This window comes from Solanum lycopersicum, chromosome 7, assembly GCF_036512215.1.
Source record: "Solanum lycopersicum chromosome 7, SLM_r2.1".
NCBI classification, from domain to species: Eukaryota; Viridiplantae; Streptophyta; class Magnoliopsida; order Solanales; family Solanaceae; genus Solanum; species Solanum lycopersicum.
The window spans coordinates 65095253-65112001 of NC_090806.1; the positions used below are offsets into that span (position 1 = coordinate 65095253).

The 16749-nt window shown below is 27.1% G+C and overlaps 1 protein-coding gene across 1 annotated transcript; it reads right to left on the minus strand.

The window, feature by feature from the left end:
* Positions 1-256: 256 nt before the first annotated feature.
* LOC101263727 (uncharacterized) lies at positions 257-3649 on the minus strand. The gene is made up of 6 exons (XM_004243287.5): positions 2517-3649; positions 2210-2430; positions 1871-2069; positions 1414-1499; positions 1059-1150; positions 257-968 (listed from the first exon to the last, which is right to left on the minus strand). The coding sequence occupies exons 1-6, from the start codon at positions 2604-2606 to the stop codon at positions 727-729; spliced, it is 930 nt and encodes a 309-aa protein (XP_004243335.1). The 5' UTR covers positions 2607-3649; the 3' UTR covers positions 257-726.
* Positions 3650-16749: the final 13100 nt, after the last annotated feature.

Sequence of the window (16749 nt, forward strand, 5' to 3'; positions counted from 1 at the left end):
TCAAGCTAAGGTCATTCTTAGGTAGAACTCTCAAGTTAAAGTCATTCCTAACCGGAAGTTTCGAGTTCAAGTCTTCATTCTTAACCAAAAGTTTCAAGTTAAAGTCACTCTTAATCAGTAATCTCGAGTTCAACTCTCTTTGGATACAGAGAAGTATTTTACCCTCAATGTGAAATTTTCTAATAGAAATTCGAATACAGTCAGACTCCAATAAACTAAAAAGAAAAAAGTACTATACTTCATAAGAGATTCAATGTCAACACAACAACTCTTTTTCTTTTTCTTTTTTTTTGTGCACTTGTACATGAAATCTTTTACTATTGAAAGATGAACTATTTACATGAACATATTACAAGGAAAAGGCACAGATGAAACACCAAAAAAGGTACTTCAAAATTTATACAAAAGATGGAGCAAAGTATTGCTCACAAAGTACTAGGGGTCATCATAAGAGTCATGTAAAGATGAAGTCCTACACAATTAGTCCTCTCCCTATACATACAAAAAAAAACAAGTGACAGAAAGCTCAAGCTAAGGATTCGGAGAACAACGCGTAAAACACTAATGCCTTTATACAGGAGGGAGTTCTAAGGCTGTTCATGCTACCGAAAGCAACAAACCAAAAACACCTCAGAGAGCCTATGTTTTAATGAAAGGAACTCCAGTTATTACTCAGCCCCGTTGGTGGGGTTTTATAAAGCGCGAATTCATTCATTTGAGATGTGATTAGCCACGACGACTACCCATGAAATAGTTAAAGTCGTGGTGCTGGACACCCAACTGCTTTAGCCAAGAATCAGCAACACTAAAAAGTGTTGACAGCCTCTCTTGGTCCTTCCCACTCCTGTCTGAAAGCCACACATCTCCCTGCATTTTGTAAGTGCCCAAGCCGAAAGGCGCAAGGGGGATACTTTCTCCTTCCTTTCGTTTTCTTTTGCCATTCTCCATGTCATCATCAAGGTCCATATCTACACCATTATACCAAAAGGTTCGGTGTAAAGGGAAAAGCAACGGTATATTCAAAAGTTCAAAAAATCAAAAGACAGATTGAATGATACCTTGAAAAGAAGAAGAAAGTGTGTGGAATGTGAGAAAGCATGCTGACAAGTCTTTAATAGTTCTTCCCATAGGAATGTGATATATCGGATACCTGTTATTCAATTCGAAAAAACTTAGTGAAAAAACTCCTCCTTTTTGTTCCCCTTACTAAACGAGCAAGTCAGCATTACCAAAAGTAAACATTACAACGAACACACAAGATCCAATCCAACACTCATCAAGTAAACCTTTTTAACACATCCCAATCTAACACAACAATTCTACGCGTACACGTTTCATTAACTTAACAAAATCTACTATCAACAAACCATCAACTCCCATGATCATATGGAAACAAGTAGAGAATTAGCATACCAAGCAACTGACATCCAACTAGCCGGTGAAAGGTCTACACTTCTCAATGACATTAATCCAGGGTATCTTTCAGCGAAACCACTAATCTGCAAGCAAAATGTATTCGATTTTTGAATCAAAGAACTCGAAAAACAAACCAATATATACTAAAAATTCAAGCCACATGCTTCAAATGGAATCTCATATCAATAACGACAGCTTACGCTACGCCAAGAAACAGAATAAAGAACAATCCTGTACTAAACATGTCACCATTGATTCCAGAAGGGTAAAACTATAAATGATATGTTGATTAATGATCACAAAATCACAAGTAAAGATACATAACCAAACTTATATGATTCTATACTATATACATTTCCTTAAAGCACCAGCTACCAGTATGTCAAAAGGAAGACTTTCAACAAGGGGAATTTGCAGCTAAAGAGGCAAAAAAAAAGGGGTAAAAAGAGGATACCTTGTCCATCAAAGGGACTCTTCCATAAGGAGTTGATCTCTCAAAGTACTGAAAATAGAGATAACCCCATCTATCATTCATATGCCAAAGACTATCACCTTCTTCAGATGAACATCCATCCCATCTTGACAACTTCTCACTTTCACTCTCATCACTAAACGAATCGCTAAACGATGAATCCCTTGATTCTGTCTCTTCCCTATTAAAAAATGCAGCACAAACCCTCATTTATCTTCATAATTAACAATTAAAATGATCCTCTGTGAACACGAGATGTTTAATGCACAAAAATTCAAGATTTACCCACAAAATAAATAATGATGAAATTGAAATTTTTACCTGAGAAAATTAACAGATGATCTGCTGATAAAGATTTGAATAGCAGAAAGATAAGGAACATAATATTGTACTAATGTTTCTGCTGAATCTGTTTTAATAGGAACTCCAGCACCATAAGCACTCCATTCATCATAACAATTCCAAAGATCACCCAAAGTAAAGTATTCAACTTTTTCTCTTTCCCATGGATGCCATAGCCTATTTAGGTTTCTAATCTCACTCTGCACATACCACAAATCACATTCATCAAAATCAAATTTGGGGGTAAGAAAAAAAAAGAAAAAACCCAAAAAGGAAATAAACAAACCTGAGGCAAAAACTGTGAAGGGACTAATGGTGTTGTGCATTCCAAGAAACAATCAAGGTTTGATTGTAATGACCCCTTTTCCATTGACATGATTATTCAAAAACCACAAACACACAGAGAGAAAGAGAGAGAAAGAGATTGAAGAAACTGTTTCTCTCTCTTAACACCCAAAGAAACAGAGGAGAAGAGAATTGAAAAAAAAAACAGAGTAGAAATGGGGAAAAACAGAGAGAGACAGAGAGAAAGAGAGAGAAAATGACGGGATTTGTGAATAAGAGGAGAATATTACTCGGTCTATATACAAGGTGAAAAAAAATATATATTTTTTTTGACGTTTGGACAAACTATATTATATAAAAATACATATAAAAAAAAAAGAACACAAAAAGTCTTAATCTTTTTCAATCTTTTTCCGGTCACCGCAAAACCCAATAATTCCGGCGTAATTTTCTCTTTTTACAGTCAAAACCCAAGAAAAGAAACAGTATAAACCCCTCAAAGAGTTAATTAAACTTAAAGAAAACACAAACCCATTAGAGAAACGAGACTTATCTTGAAAAACAAATGAAAATAAAACCGACCCAGAAAGCAAAAACAAACAAACAGAGTATAGGGGAAAACGACGTGCTCTGTAAAAAGCAAAACAGAATCGCAGAAGAGAAAGAAAGTTTAGCTTAATGTATGAGAGAGAAAAGATACAAAATGAGGAAAAAAGTTATAGTGAAGACGTTTGTATCACGCGAAGAAAACAAGGTAACAAGCAAGCAAACGTCTTTCTTTCAATTTAGGCTGTTACAAAAACATAGATAAGTGAACAAGCTTTTTCTAAACCAGAGAAAAAAATGATGGGGTCTTTGTTCATCTCGTTAGCTTTGGTTTCGTCCTCGTATTATTGAATAATTTTTTTCGTAATTATTTGGATCTAAATACACTCCTAAGTGTGTTTTCAATATCTTTTTAAATTTTCAAAATTACTTATTACGTCATAAAGCAGACTCTCAAGAGTGTAAAGAAAATGTTTTAAGATAGGACAATAGTCTGAGGACGAAATCAATTATAATTTTATTTTAAATTTAAAGGTATTTTCAATATTTATCTATAAAAATAAAGGAGAATAGTTTGAAAAGTACCTCAATTCTGATCGAATTTATTGTTGCGATATATATGACCACGGAGACACATTACTATTAATAAAGTTGCATTATTTTTTATGTTCACATGAATAAATATATATGTTAAAAATACGATATAAATAGCATAGAGACATAATAGGTTCTCATTAAAAAATTTAACATCGCAACAGTAAATTCGATCAAAATTGAATAATTTTCAAACTCTTATACCTAAAAATAAAATATAAGTAGAGATATTGACTTCATTTCAATTTATATGGCATAGTTAAAATTTTAAATGTTAAACTAATTTAATTTGATTATAAATTTAAATATGAAATTTATAAAAAAAAAACTTGAATCTCGAAATTGAAATAATTGATAAGTAAAAGTGAACCGGAGAAAGAGAGGATGACCTTTTCTTAACGGAATTCCATGGTTTGGGATAAAAAAGGAATAAACTTTCTTCATTAAAACACAACACATATGTGGAAGAATAAAATAATGTACTAGTAATAATTTTTAATGTTTTTCTATTACAATAATAATAATAATAATTTGCTATGAATTAAATTTTGTAAGCTTGCTCCTAGATTTTTGGTGAACCAGTTGAACTTTGACTGGAAAAAGAACAAGTCTGTGTGTGGGTGAGGGAGAGATTATTGGGATTTGGGATATAATTTAAGGCCATGAGTGTGAAATTAAATGTATAATTTAATTGAAAGAATAAAGCATTTTTTTTAATATCGTAAAATCTATGATTAGTAATAAAAAAAAAAAGTCATATGAAAAGACAGTAAATTATAAATGTGAAAAATCTCGATTAGGTCAATATTTCTATCTTTATGTTTTTGCTTTGTTGGACAAGGTCTATCTATGGACTATGGCTTACAAAGAAATTAAAGTAGATCTACTACTAAAATTTCTTTCATTTCCCAAATTGTAATTTACTGGTTTTTGAATGAAATATTCATATTTCTAAGTCTCATTTATTTATATTTTATATGATAGTAACAGACTACTAATAATTAGTTCAAACGTTGATTAAAATTTTTATTTTAGTGATAGTGAAAGAAAATGTTAGCATGAAATTAAAAAGTTAGTTTGACTACAAAAATATCTGAAGATTTGAATAACTTCATATAATTTAAATTTTTATATAGTTAAATTAATAAACGGAATACCATTAAATTAATGGTAGAGTTTGTTTGACCACTTCTTTAAAAAAAAAAAAATCATAAATTTTTGTATAAAACTTTGTTCGTTTCGAGGTCTTTGAAAATGTTTTTGCAGATGAATGTTTCAATTAGTTCAAACGTTAATTAAAATCTTTTTTTTTTATAATGTCAAATGACCTGAAAATTTAATAAGAAATTTTAAGAACGTTTATTAAATTTCTTTTTTGTTGAATAATACTAAATGATTAAAAAAATTAATGAAAATTCTAGAAATTATAATATCTTTTTTATTTTAAAATAAACTAATCTTTTTATTTTTTCATCAAAAGATATTATAATTAAAATAGTAAAATTATTTAAAACGCTAAAATAACATAATAAAAGTATATTAGGATCGGGTTACTGCATTGATGGTAAAAAGGTAGTATAATAAATTATACAATTTAAGTTGTTTATACGGTATCCTATAAATAAGACATAAAAATTTACTTTCTTTAAATGTTGGGTTTTAAAGGTGTGAATAAGAAGTGAAAGAATATGGTTTTACCAAAGGATTGTGATTTTTACGAAGAATTGTGTCTTTCCTAAAAGGGTTATGATCATTAAAATATTGTGCTTTTTTCAAAGGATTATAATCTTTTTGAAAGTTTGTCTCTTTTTCGAATAGTTGTAACCTTTTCGATACACATTTTCATACTATCATTTATTGGCTATGAATAGAAAGTTCTCTCATTTTCCTTTGTTGAATTCTTCCCTTCTTTATGCATACATTTCTTACAAAAACAAAATCAGTCAATCGTCTCTATGTGAGAACTTACTGTGGGGTCTTTTAAATTCATTGAAATTATTGGAATTTGAATTCTTGCTACTTTTTTAATGATTAATTCGTTTGATTTTGAGAAAAAATAACCTACAACACGAATACTTAAAGAGATTAAATTTTTTAAGAAAATATAATGAATTTTATGAATTTGAATAAATCATTTCTCTATATTCTTATTTCTAATTTATTATTCTGAATATATCGAACAACATTAAGAACAGAAAAATCTGTCACAAATATATTATTCACTAGTCGAACATAGATTTCAATAGGGTGCAATCAAAATTAAATAAAGGTAAAGAAACTAACCGTATGTGTCTATTAATTATTATGAAAATAACATTAGGTTGCTCGTATTAATTGTTATAACTACGTCTAATCTTGAATATATATCTATTAATCATGAAAAGTTTTATTGGGAATCCAAAAGGTGTCCCTTCTAATTCATATCATAAATACTCTTTCCGTCAACAATTAATTATTATGATTTTCAGAGTCAAATCATAAAAATTTTGATTAATATTTACGATGTATATTTTGCAAAAAATTAAAATTTATAATACTTTTCGTATAATTTTTAAATATTTAATTTCTTTTATAAAAAAATATAATCTAATTTAAATTTAAAAATTATATAAATTAACTTTCGACAAACATACATGATAAACAAAAATGAACGAAAAGTAAATCGAACGGAGATTCTTTTAACATATTCAAACTAATCTTTCAATTATGAACGGTTAACAAATTTAGACCTCTGGTTAATAAAAATATATAATCAATAGACAAATATGACATATTTTATTAATTTAATTGACCAATTCAAACACTGAATCAGTAAATATTATCTCACCCAATCCAAAAAAAAATTGAATTAATTATTTAGAGAACATAGAATTTAATTAATTGTTTTGTTTACTATCCAACACAAAATAAGGAAGCAACAATAACTTGTCATTTGGTAAACCGCGTGGACGTAACACTAAGATACTAAAAATAGTATACAAAATGTTTGCTTTGCAATAATCCAATGATATTTTTTTGTTGTGTTATATAAATACGTTATGATTACGTATAATGTTTTCATGGAATTCTATCGTATCTCTCACCGCATTACATAATATAAATTAACCGCGTATAAAATTTAAGAAAGAAAAAATTAAATCATTAATATATGTATAAGTGTATTGCGATGTAACTATATATCATCTCATAATATAAGTGCTTTAAAATTAATCATTAAAATATGTTATTCATTTTTAATAAGAAAAAAAGTCTAAAATATTTCAAATGTTTATCGAAATTATTATTGTGATACCTAACTTTATGGAGAATTTTTTACCTCTGAATTATTAAATAATGTATTTTAAGGTATATATGTGTTCACGTAAAAATTATAAATATTACATTATTTTAAATAATATGTGTCCACGTAGATATATATACGCTTTTAAAATACACTTTTAAAAAATATAGAACGGTAAAAAGTCCATAAAATTTTGTCATCGTAACATTTATTCTGATCAAAGTTGAATTATTTTTTATATTCTTTTCCCATTTTAAATTGAATTAAAAAAAGATATTATCTTAATTGAGATAAAAAAGTACAATTTAGTAAAACAATATGTCTTTTCTTTTTTTTTTTTACATATTCCATTATTGTGAAGACACGTTTAGTTAATAGTGATTGTGATGTGTGGGGTTTAGCTTTTACACCTCTTTCGACAATATTAGGATTTTTGGACATGTGTGAGCGTTGGTTTTATTTTAATGCAATATCTTTTTTATAAAAATGTAAATTTATGTATAAAAATTTGTCTATAATAATAGACATAAATTCTTCATAACATTTTTTAAAATGAAATCAATGTTAAAAATTTGAAAAAATTACATGAATTGGTACATTTAATAAATAATTACTTTTTTAACGATACTTTTGTTTATTACTATTTATAATAATACGATGTTAAATTTGCAATATCAAGTAAAAGTGAATTGTGTATGCAATATAATGAATTGTAATTGTTTTTTTGAAATATATTATGTTTGTTTGGTAAAAAATTGACACATTGTAGTAAAAGTGTATAAAAATGTGTAATAAATGTATTATCCATCATTGAAACTTGTATTATACGTGAATAATAAATCGTTCTTTGTAATATGTATTAAACTTGTATTATAAATTATTAAAAAGTGATCAAGTGAAAAAAAATATTATTACTATAAATGATAAATATTTTTTTTATTATAGTATATTTATGTAAGTTTCCCTAAAAATTTATGGATCGAATTCATATAAATTTAAGAAAAAATTAGGCGGATAAGCAAGTTTATACTATTTGATTACTCATCATAGCTATAATTTGCTATAATTACCACTCCCGACTAACATTATACATTAATTATGTGGGCAAATTTCGAGTTCATATAATTAGTCATGTTTGTATATGTATAATTCGCTAGGATATACAAATAAATATGTATAATATACAATTTTTAGCCTATATACATATACAATTCACCTCTCTCCCACTCTCTGCCCTCGCTCGCTCGCCTCTCTCCTTCCTCTCTCAATCTCGCTCACCTATCTCCTCCCTCTCCCAATCTCGCTTGCCACTTGTACAAATATATATGTATGATACACAGTTATATACAACTATACATATACAATTCACATCTCTCTCACTCTCTGCCCTCGCTCGCTCGCCTCTCTCCCTATCGCTTGCCTCTCTCCTCTCTCTCCCAGTCTCGCTCGCCTCTCTCCTCCCTCTACCAATCTCTCTTGCCATATATACAATTACATATGTATAATATACAATTATCTAACCAATATACATATGCAATTCACCTTTCTCCCACTCTTCCCCCCCCCCCCCCCTATCTCTCTCTCACCTCTCTCCTCTCTCTCAGTCTCGCTCGTCTCTCTACTCCAAATAACATGTAGCTACAAATTATAATTATCAAACTATAGCTATATAGAGTAATTGATTATTTTTAAGTGGCTATATGTGAAAGTTTCCCTAAGTTTAATAGTGAATATATCTTTATTTGAATTTGCTAGGAAGGGGTAAAATTTATTCGTATATTGTGTTTGTATCAATTAAATATATAAATGATATGGGTTTAAATTTATTGTTTATTTTGCTTAATCTTAATTAATTAACATGTGTTTTATTTCATTAAATCACATTATAATAAAAATTAAATTAATTTGATGTAAACACTCAATGTGAGCAAGTTTTTTCGAAAGAAGCATACGGAACAAGTTAGTATTAGAGATTTAGAGTAATTGATGCTCCTTGATTTTCTTTTACTTATTTGATATATTAAAAAAATATTACTTTTTTACTTTTCAATTCAAATAAATCCATATTAAGAAGTAATCAAATGAAAATGAAAATTTTTGGTAATTCGATTAGTTGATTATTTGAACATCTCACGGATCACATTCTTAGAATAGAAGATCAGGATTATTATTTAATATATGAGAAACTTTATATCCAAATTTAGAATTTTAAATTATAATTAATAAAGATAGTTTAACAAAAAATTGTACTATCTTTCCCTTTTCAATATATGAGCAAACTTTATATTCAAATCTATGTCCAAATTCACAGAGACGCACTTATATTATGTTAAGGTCCTATTATTCTCTGAATTTATTATATAAATAATTTTTTACCATTTTTCGACATACGTGGCAATATCAACCAAATAACTTCAAAAAATTGTCAACACACTTTGGGCCCGCAAGAAAGTGTCACGTAGGTTGAAAAGGGATAAAAAGTTATTTATAAAATAAGTTCGTGATAAAAAAAGAATAATAAAATCTTAATATAATATGAATGTGTCTCTAAACTTTCAGACATAAATTTAAGGGGATACTTATATACTTCTACTTTTTTTTTTCTTTCTAATTTGTACTTTGTCATTGAGAAAATTTTGTTGCAAGGACATGAATAGGATAATGAAATTGTAGGGTTTGAACCTCACAATTATTATGTTAGGTATACACTCTAAAGGACATTATTAAATTGAAATTTTTTATCAATTTTTTTTTCTTAACTTTTAGATGCGACTTTAAGGTCCATCACATCACGTGATAATAATAATAAATTTTAAAAAATAAATCTGTGACATTAGTGAATAGATTCTGCTAACCAAGTGATGTGCACAATCATCATTTAGCAAAATTTTTAAAAATAACTACTAAACACGTGCTACTAAACTTACGGGTTTTAATTATTCCAGTATTTAGGACAATCATAATCATTTAATTAAGTCGAATATTTTGTCCATTATTCCTATTCTTTTGAAGAAAAATGAAGTCCAAAGCTTCATTCAAAAAATAACAAATTATCTAAATATATAATTTATTTGGTTATATTCTTTAATAAGGAGTCGCTTGGTATAAGGGATTAATAAATAGTCACGCACTAAATATAAATAGTGTTGGGTGAAATAAATGTTTTGTCTCTTGTTTGGTTGTTATATTTGAGATAATTTATCCTTTTATTTATACCATAGTGGTGGGATGGAATAATAAATTGCAGGATAACTTGTTCCCAACGAAACGATCCCTAAAATTTCCTATGATATAAAAATATAAAAATTTCTATTCTTTCCTATTATGATACGTCACTTTACGTGTTGTAGCTGTCGAATATATCACTTTACGTAATATAAATGATCGAATACATTACGTTACGCGATATATCGAAAAATTGAGTGATTTATTGATATCAAAATGCGATGTGTATGAACATTGAGAAATATATCTGAAACTGAGACACGATATAATAGACGTTTTAAAAAAGGGTTGGGCCAAAAAAAGAAGTACTCAAAATACTTTTTCAAAAATAATTAAAAAGAAGTGGTTATTGCACCTTGACACAACTCATTTTGTGTTGATTTTTGTCTTATTAAGAGGTATTTTATTTTAACACGTGTTAAATTGTCAAGATAAAATACTCAAAAAATTTAAAGGTACATTCAACTCAATAAATATGATATTAATCAACTCAATCGAAAACTTTCAAGTCTCCACTACATCAGAAATAGCTTTACGAATTCTTCCCAATTATCTAATAAAAATTTAAATTCATCAACTTCATATCCACATTTTTTATTATTAACATAAAAAAATCTATCGAACAAATTTTTACCTAAATAAAGATTAAATAAATCACTAAAATGAATTATAGTGTAGTAACGAGATTGATTTATCCTTAATCAGAGATATCAAATTCAAGTTTAGGATATAAAGAATTTTTTTATTGAAAACGTCACCTACACGGCTACACCGAATGAAAAAAACAAAAAAGTAAACAAATAAAACAATTGAAAGGAAATCTTATCCATGTTTGAATATTTATATCTCGTATTATAAAGTCTTAAAGAAAATTATTGAGCCATCTAATCTAATCTAGGAGTTTACATATTTGTACAAATAATAAATAGTTAGTCCAAAATTTTTGTGCTAATCTAGATGAATTTTGGCATCATTAGCCAATCACTAAGCAATATTTAATTATTTCAAACAATATTAATTATTTCATCATCTTTCATATAGTGACCTATGCAGCCAACTTGACTATATTATCATCTAATCTAAAAAAAACATTGGGATTATACCTCCTCTGTCTATTTTAATTTATCAAATTGCATTTTTTAAAAATTAATTTGATTGATATTTAAAGTTAAATTAGATTATATTAATTTAATATTTTAGATAATAAAAATTAAATATTTATAAATTATACATAATAATAAAAAATAGAAAAAAATATTAATCAAAATTTTTATAATTTATTTTTAAAAAAAATTACGGCAATTACAAGTAGACGAAGGAAAAGTAATTAACAATACCTCCTCAGCCCTTTATCCACTTGTATTCATTCATTGTACCAAAATTAAATGTTCATTTTTTATCTTTATCTTTTTTATTTATTGATTGTATTAAAAATAGATATTTATTTTTCTTATTTTAATTTATCTATAATAAAATTATTTTAACTTACCGTTCCTAATCTCTATAAGATGTTGTATATATTTATTTATTTATTTATTAAAAAAAGAAAAGTATATAGATGAAAAAATATTTTTTTATTTGTCATGAATGACATGTTCTATTATTATTTTGTAATGATTCTACTATACGACATATATTGTAGTACTTACAATAATTAATTATTTGAATGTATATAATCGAAACGATAAAGCTCTATTTCACGTTTATTTCACATGCAGTACGTAGGTGGACCATCTTCCATTTCAAATTATAAAATTTGAGTCTTCAGATAAGTTACGTGGCTTTCCCACCCTTTTTATATTAATGGCTAAAATATTAAAATGCTGATATATCGAAAAAATGGTGGTCATATACATGTGTTGATACATTAAAAAGAGGGTTAGATATAGTACATAGGTGGATCATCGTTCGAAATTGTTTGTCATGTTGCGCTTATCGAAAGTCAATTTCACTAATTTGTAAAGATAAATTAGATCATATTAATTTGATATTCTAAACAAAAAAATTATATATTCTAAAACTATGTGAAAAGTACTATAACTTACAATTTTTTGCACATTCATATGATGAAAAAATACATCTTAAAATGTTAGTTAAAGTTTTTATAGTTTGACTCTAAAAATAAAAACCATGACAAACAATACCGGACAGAGGAAGATTAGTGACCAAAAAATCAAAGCGCTGATACATTAAGTTGAATACAAGCGTTGACACGGTAAAAAAAAGGGACAGATACTTTAGTGGCATTTTTGTCTTAAAGAGAAAAATGAGAGATTTTTTTGAGACTTGTAAAATTTATAGGAAATAATGATATTAAATAAATTAAAAAATGAAATTTCTATAATTATTTCATTTTTTTTTAAGTTGATTTTTCATTACAGATTCGTTATCCATAAAAGTCTATCTAAAGGGGAATCATGCTCTAATTAAAAAAAATGCATACACTGAATTTATAAAATCACAAATTTTTGAGTAAAATATAGAAGACTTTTATCCATTTTACCATGATTATTAGTAGTTTGTACGTGGTAAATTTATATATACATACAAAAATCAGTATTCTCTTCTTTCATTTTTACTTTGTACATTTTTAAAAAAAAATTTATTTACTATCAATTTTGACATATCAAAAAAAATAATTAATTTTCCTTTGTGTTTTATCCTTAGCATTAAATGTTATTAATTATCCATAACATTGTCTTGTCCTTGGCATTAAATGTTATTATCTATAACATTATTCAAGACTTAATACCAAACACGAACGGGCTAGTAAAAATAGTGTGATGAAATATTTATAGCAATAATAATTGAATTAATAAATGTGTAATAATAATTAAATTAATAAGTGTGTCAAATTTAAAAATAAAAGAGGGAAAGTATGTTAGAATTAGAACTTATCCAGTTGGTGAAATTACAATATGCATCAACTCAAATATGTGGTCCATGAGTTTAACAGAGGAAGAAAAACAAATAATTGCATTGGAGAGGGTGAGAAAATGACTAGACATACCCTTCCGAGTGGCCCTCGAGTTTGAAATTTCTTGCCAGCAAAAGTAAAATTTTATCCAGGTTGAATTCATTTCATCAGATGTACCTACTGCAGGTTATTTCTCCTATGTAATTCGCGAGCTATTGCATGAAAATAAGGATTTTATCTGTGACCTGTGAGCATTTAAAGGTTCGAAATTACGGATATCCTTCTCATAAAAAAATGACTACGCGTAGATAATAATCTAATAGAGAAAATCAGCCAAATGCTAAATTTTATACGATAACAATGTTTTATGAATATTTTTAAAAAAATTAATATAATACAATTTTTATTTATATTGGTGCCTAGAGGACCAAGAGTTGATTCCAATTACAAAGATTTCTTATTTTTTTTACATAATGTATTTCTATTTTAGAAATTACAGAGTCAGCATTGCTTTAGAATGTGTTTGGTAATAAGTGTGGTGGGGATTGGATTATGGGGGTGGAGGTGAGGTTCGTGGGATCCGGGTCGAGTCATGGGGGCGGAGCACGAATACCATGTGGGAGTCAGATAAAATTGTCGATATTTTATGATTGAGATGAAATTATCTATATGAAGTGGTACTTTTAAAATTTATATCTTAATTACATATTGTTTAAATAATAAATTTAACTATCTATTTTGTAATAGCATAATAATTTAAAAATTTACTTTTATCACATATTTATAATTATTTGTTGATATATATAATTAAAAGAAAGAGGGAGAAAATGTGGTAGGTAGATGTACAATAAATCTTGTAAATATATGTGGGGCAAACGTATAATTTTAGAAAAATATCAAGAGTCTATTCACCACGTTTTTTTTGGGCAATGCTTCATAATTTTACAAGTGTTATAATGTAAGACCACTTATGTAATTTGAGATTTTTATGGAAATTGGATATATTATATTTTGAGTTTTAAATCTTGGGTGATCACAGTTTTGACAAAATCTGTATTAAATGGCATGCTAAAACAAATTTTCTTGCGTGTTATCAGGAGATTATAATTTAAGCTTTAAAATCGATCTTTTGAAGAAAAGTTTAATAAGGTTATATGTAATAGATTTTTGTGATTAAAATTTTCTTTTAACTACACGCTTAATAAAAATTTAATGCATCATATTTATGTTTTAAATTGTAGATATATGTTGAAGTGTAGTTTTTCCGTTAAGAAAATTGAAAACAAAATGTGATATATGTCTTAAATTATTTTTTTTGAGATAATTGTATTTTTGGGTTCCTAGTTATCGACAAATTCTGATTTTAATGCTAAAAGAACAAATACCTCATGAATTTTTATTTTCAATTATAGAAAAATTGAATAAACATTACTTTGGAAGATTATATCATAGTTTATTAATTATTAGTGAGACATATCTTTCTCTTTAATTTTGTAAGGCATAGGTCTATAAATTAAATGTTCATGATTTTATAATTTTCCCCCCACATTTCGTGCTGCTTATTAGAATATATTAGTGCCTTGCTGGCTCAAAATTTTATATAAACAAAAATAAATAAACGAACATGAATTAACAAATACCGAATATTCATTAATCATCAGATTATAGTGGAGTGATGAGATTATTTTATCCTTAATTAGAGGTTTCTGATTTGAGCTCTGAATATGAAGAATATTTTGTTGGAAGAATCACCCCTCAAATAAATGTTACTATGAGCGATTCAAATTTAATCACGATTTTAATACAGATTTTAAATGTCGAATGAAAAAAAATAATTTGACATTTCAAATACGAAAGAACAAATGTGACACTAATTAGAACACAAGTAGCTAGCTGAAGAAGTAGATAAAACTATTGACTATACTAGATGTGAAGCCTCTCGTGTTAGTATGGATTCAATAAATTACATTAACCGTGATTTAATGTACTTTTTTTGTATTTCAATTTAATTATGTGATATATATTTTTTATTTTAGTTGGTTTAAATAAAAACGTATTTTATATTTGAATAATATATAATGAAGTTATTAATAGTTTATCCACATTAAATATCACTTATTTAACGATAGATCTTTTAATGACGTGTTACCAAAGCATTAACAAAAAAAAATATGTCAAGTATTTTTAAAAATAAATATTAAATTTCCTAAAAACCTTTGATAAATGATATATATATCGATAAAAAAACTTAAAATTTTAAAAATATTCTCAACATGAAGCAGATCGCATCGAGGAAGAGAGGTGGCTGCTTTTAGCATCTTATGTAGTCAAATTATACAATTCCAAGAAATTAGTTTATTAGGCTTGAAAAGGTATTTGATTTTATCAGTACATATATTGTGTGTCATTTTATCTCATCTCATTGACAATTTCATATTAGCAGCCACAATTTTGATTTACTCTTTCCATCTGAAAATAAATATTATTTTAATTAAAAATAAATTATCTCAAAATAAACATTATTTTAGGACACAAATTAATATATTTTTCTGGTTATACTTTTATATTTCATCCTTTGAATAATATTTAATTTTCAAAAGAAAATTATCAAATAGAAGAAATTTAGTAAATAACATATATTATAAATAAATGATCTAACCGTATCATTCCTCCTATCTATAAAATTTAATGAGAAGATATATTAAGATTCATTTTTGTTTCGTCTTAACTATGTGTGTTTGCAGATGTTGTATTTTCAACTTATTTTTTCTATTATACATATTTATTTATATATTCTGCCGAATTATACATATATAAATATAATTAATTATATAAATTCGAAATCAGTCCACATAATTAATGTATAATGTTAATCGCGAGTGATAATTATAATAAATTATAACTATGATGAATAATTAAATAGTATAAATTTACTTATCCGCGTAATTTTTCCTATAATATATACTTAATTTAGATGAGTATTATCATACTACAGCCGTTAAAATTCGCTTATGGGCTGGTCCAACCCATTTTGTTACTGGAATAGAGATGGGTATGATTTTCAAGCCCATTTAAAGATAGGACTTGTATAAGCATGATTCATATATGTCTTTTGTCTTTGAGACTTGATCGAAGCTGGCCCGGGATTGGTTCATTGGCCAAAATTATTTATTTAAGGATAACATATAAAAAAATTTACTAATGTATGAGCTAATTATTTAGATGTTCGCTATGTTGCAATAAGATTTTGGTGTGTCTAGATACATGTATATCAGGATCATGGACTCAAACTTAAGTGTAATTTATTATAGACACACTCTATCCAAGTAGATCCACATGTATCTGGGATACATAGACAAATCTTGCACCCTTGCCTCCCTCGATATCACTCGCCATTCTCTTTTCTCGCTCGCGTATATGAAATGCATCACACTAGATACATGTATCTCGCGTGACTAGTATCCTAGATACATGTAATCATACTATATCTTTTGCTAGTGTTATTGAAAAAATACCATTGTTTATAATATTAAAATTCAAAATCTTCTTATTTTCTTGATGTTATGAATTTTAAGTTTTTTTTTTTTTAAAAAAAAGAGAAGGCCTAGCCCGCCCCATCTCTCGGCTCTTCACCATTAGGCCAAAGGTAACACTTATGTTAACGGATCAAAA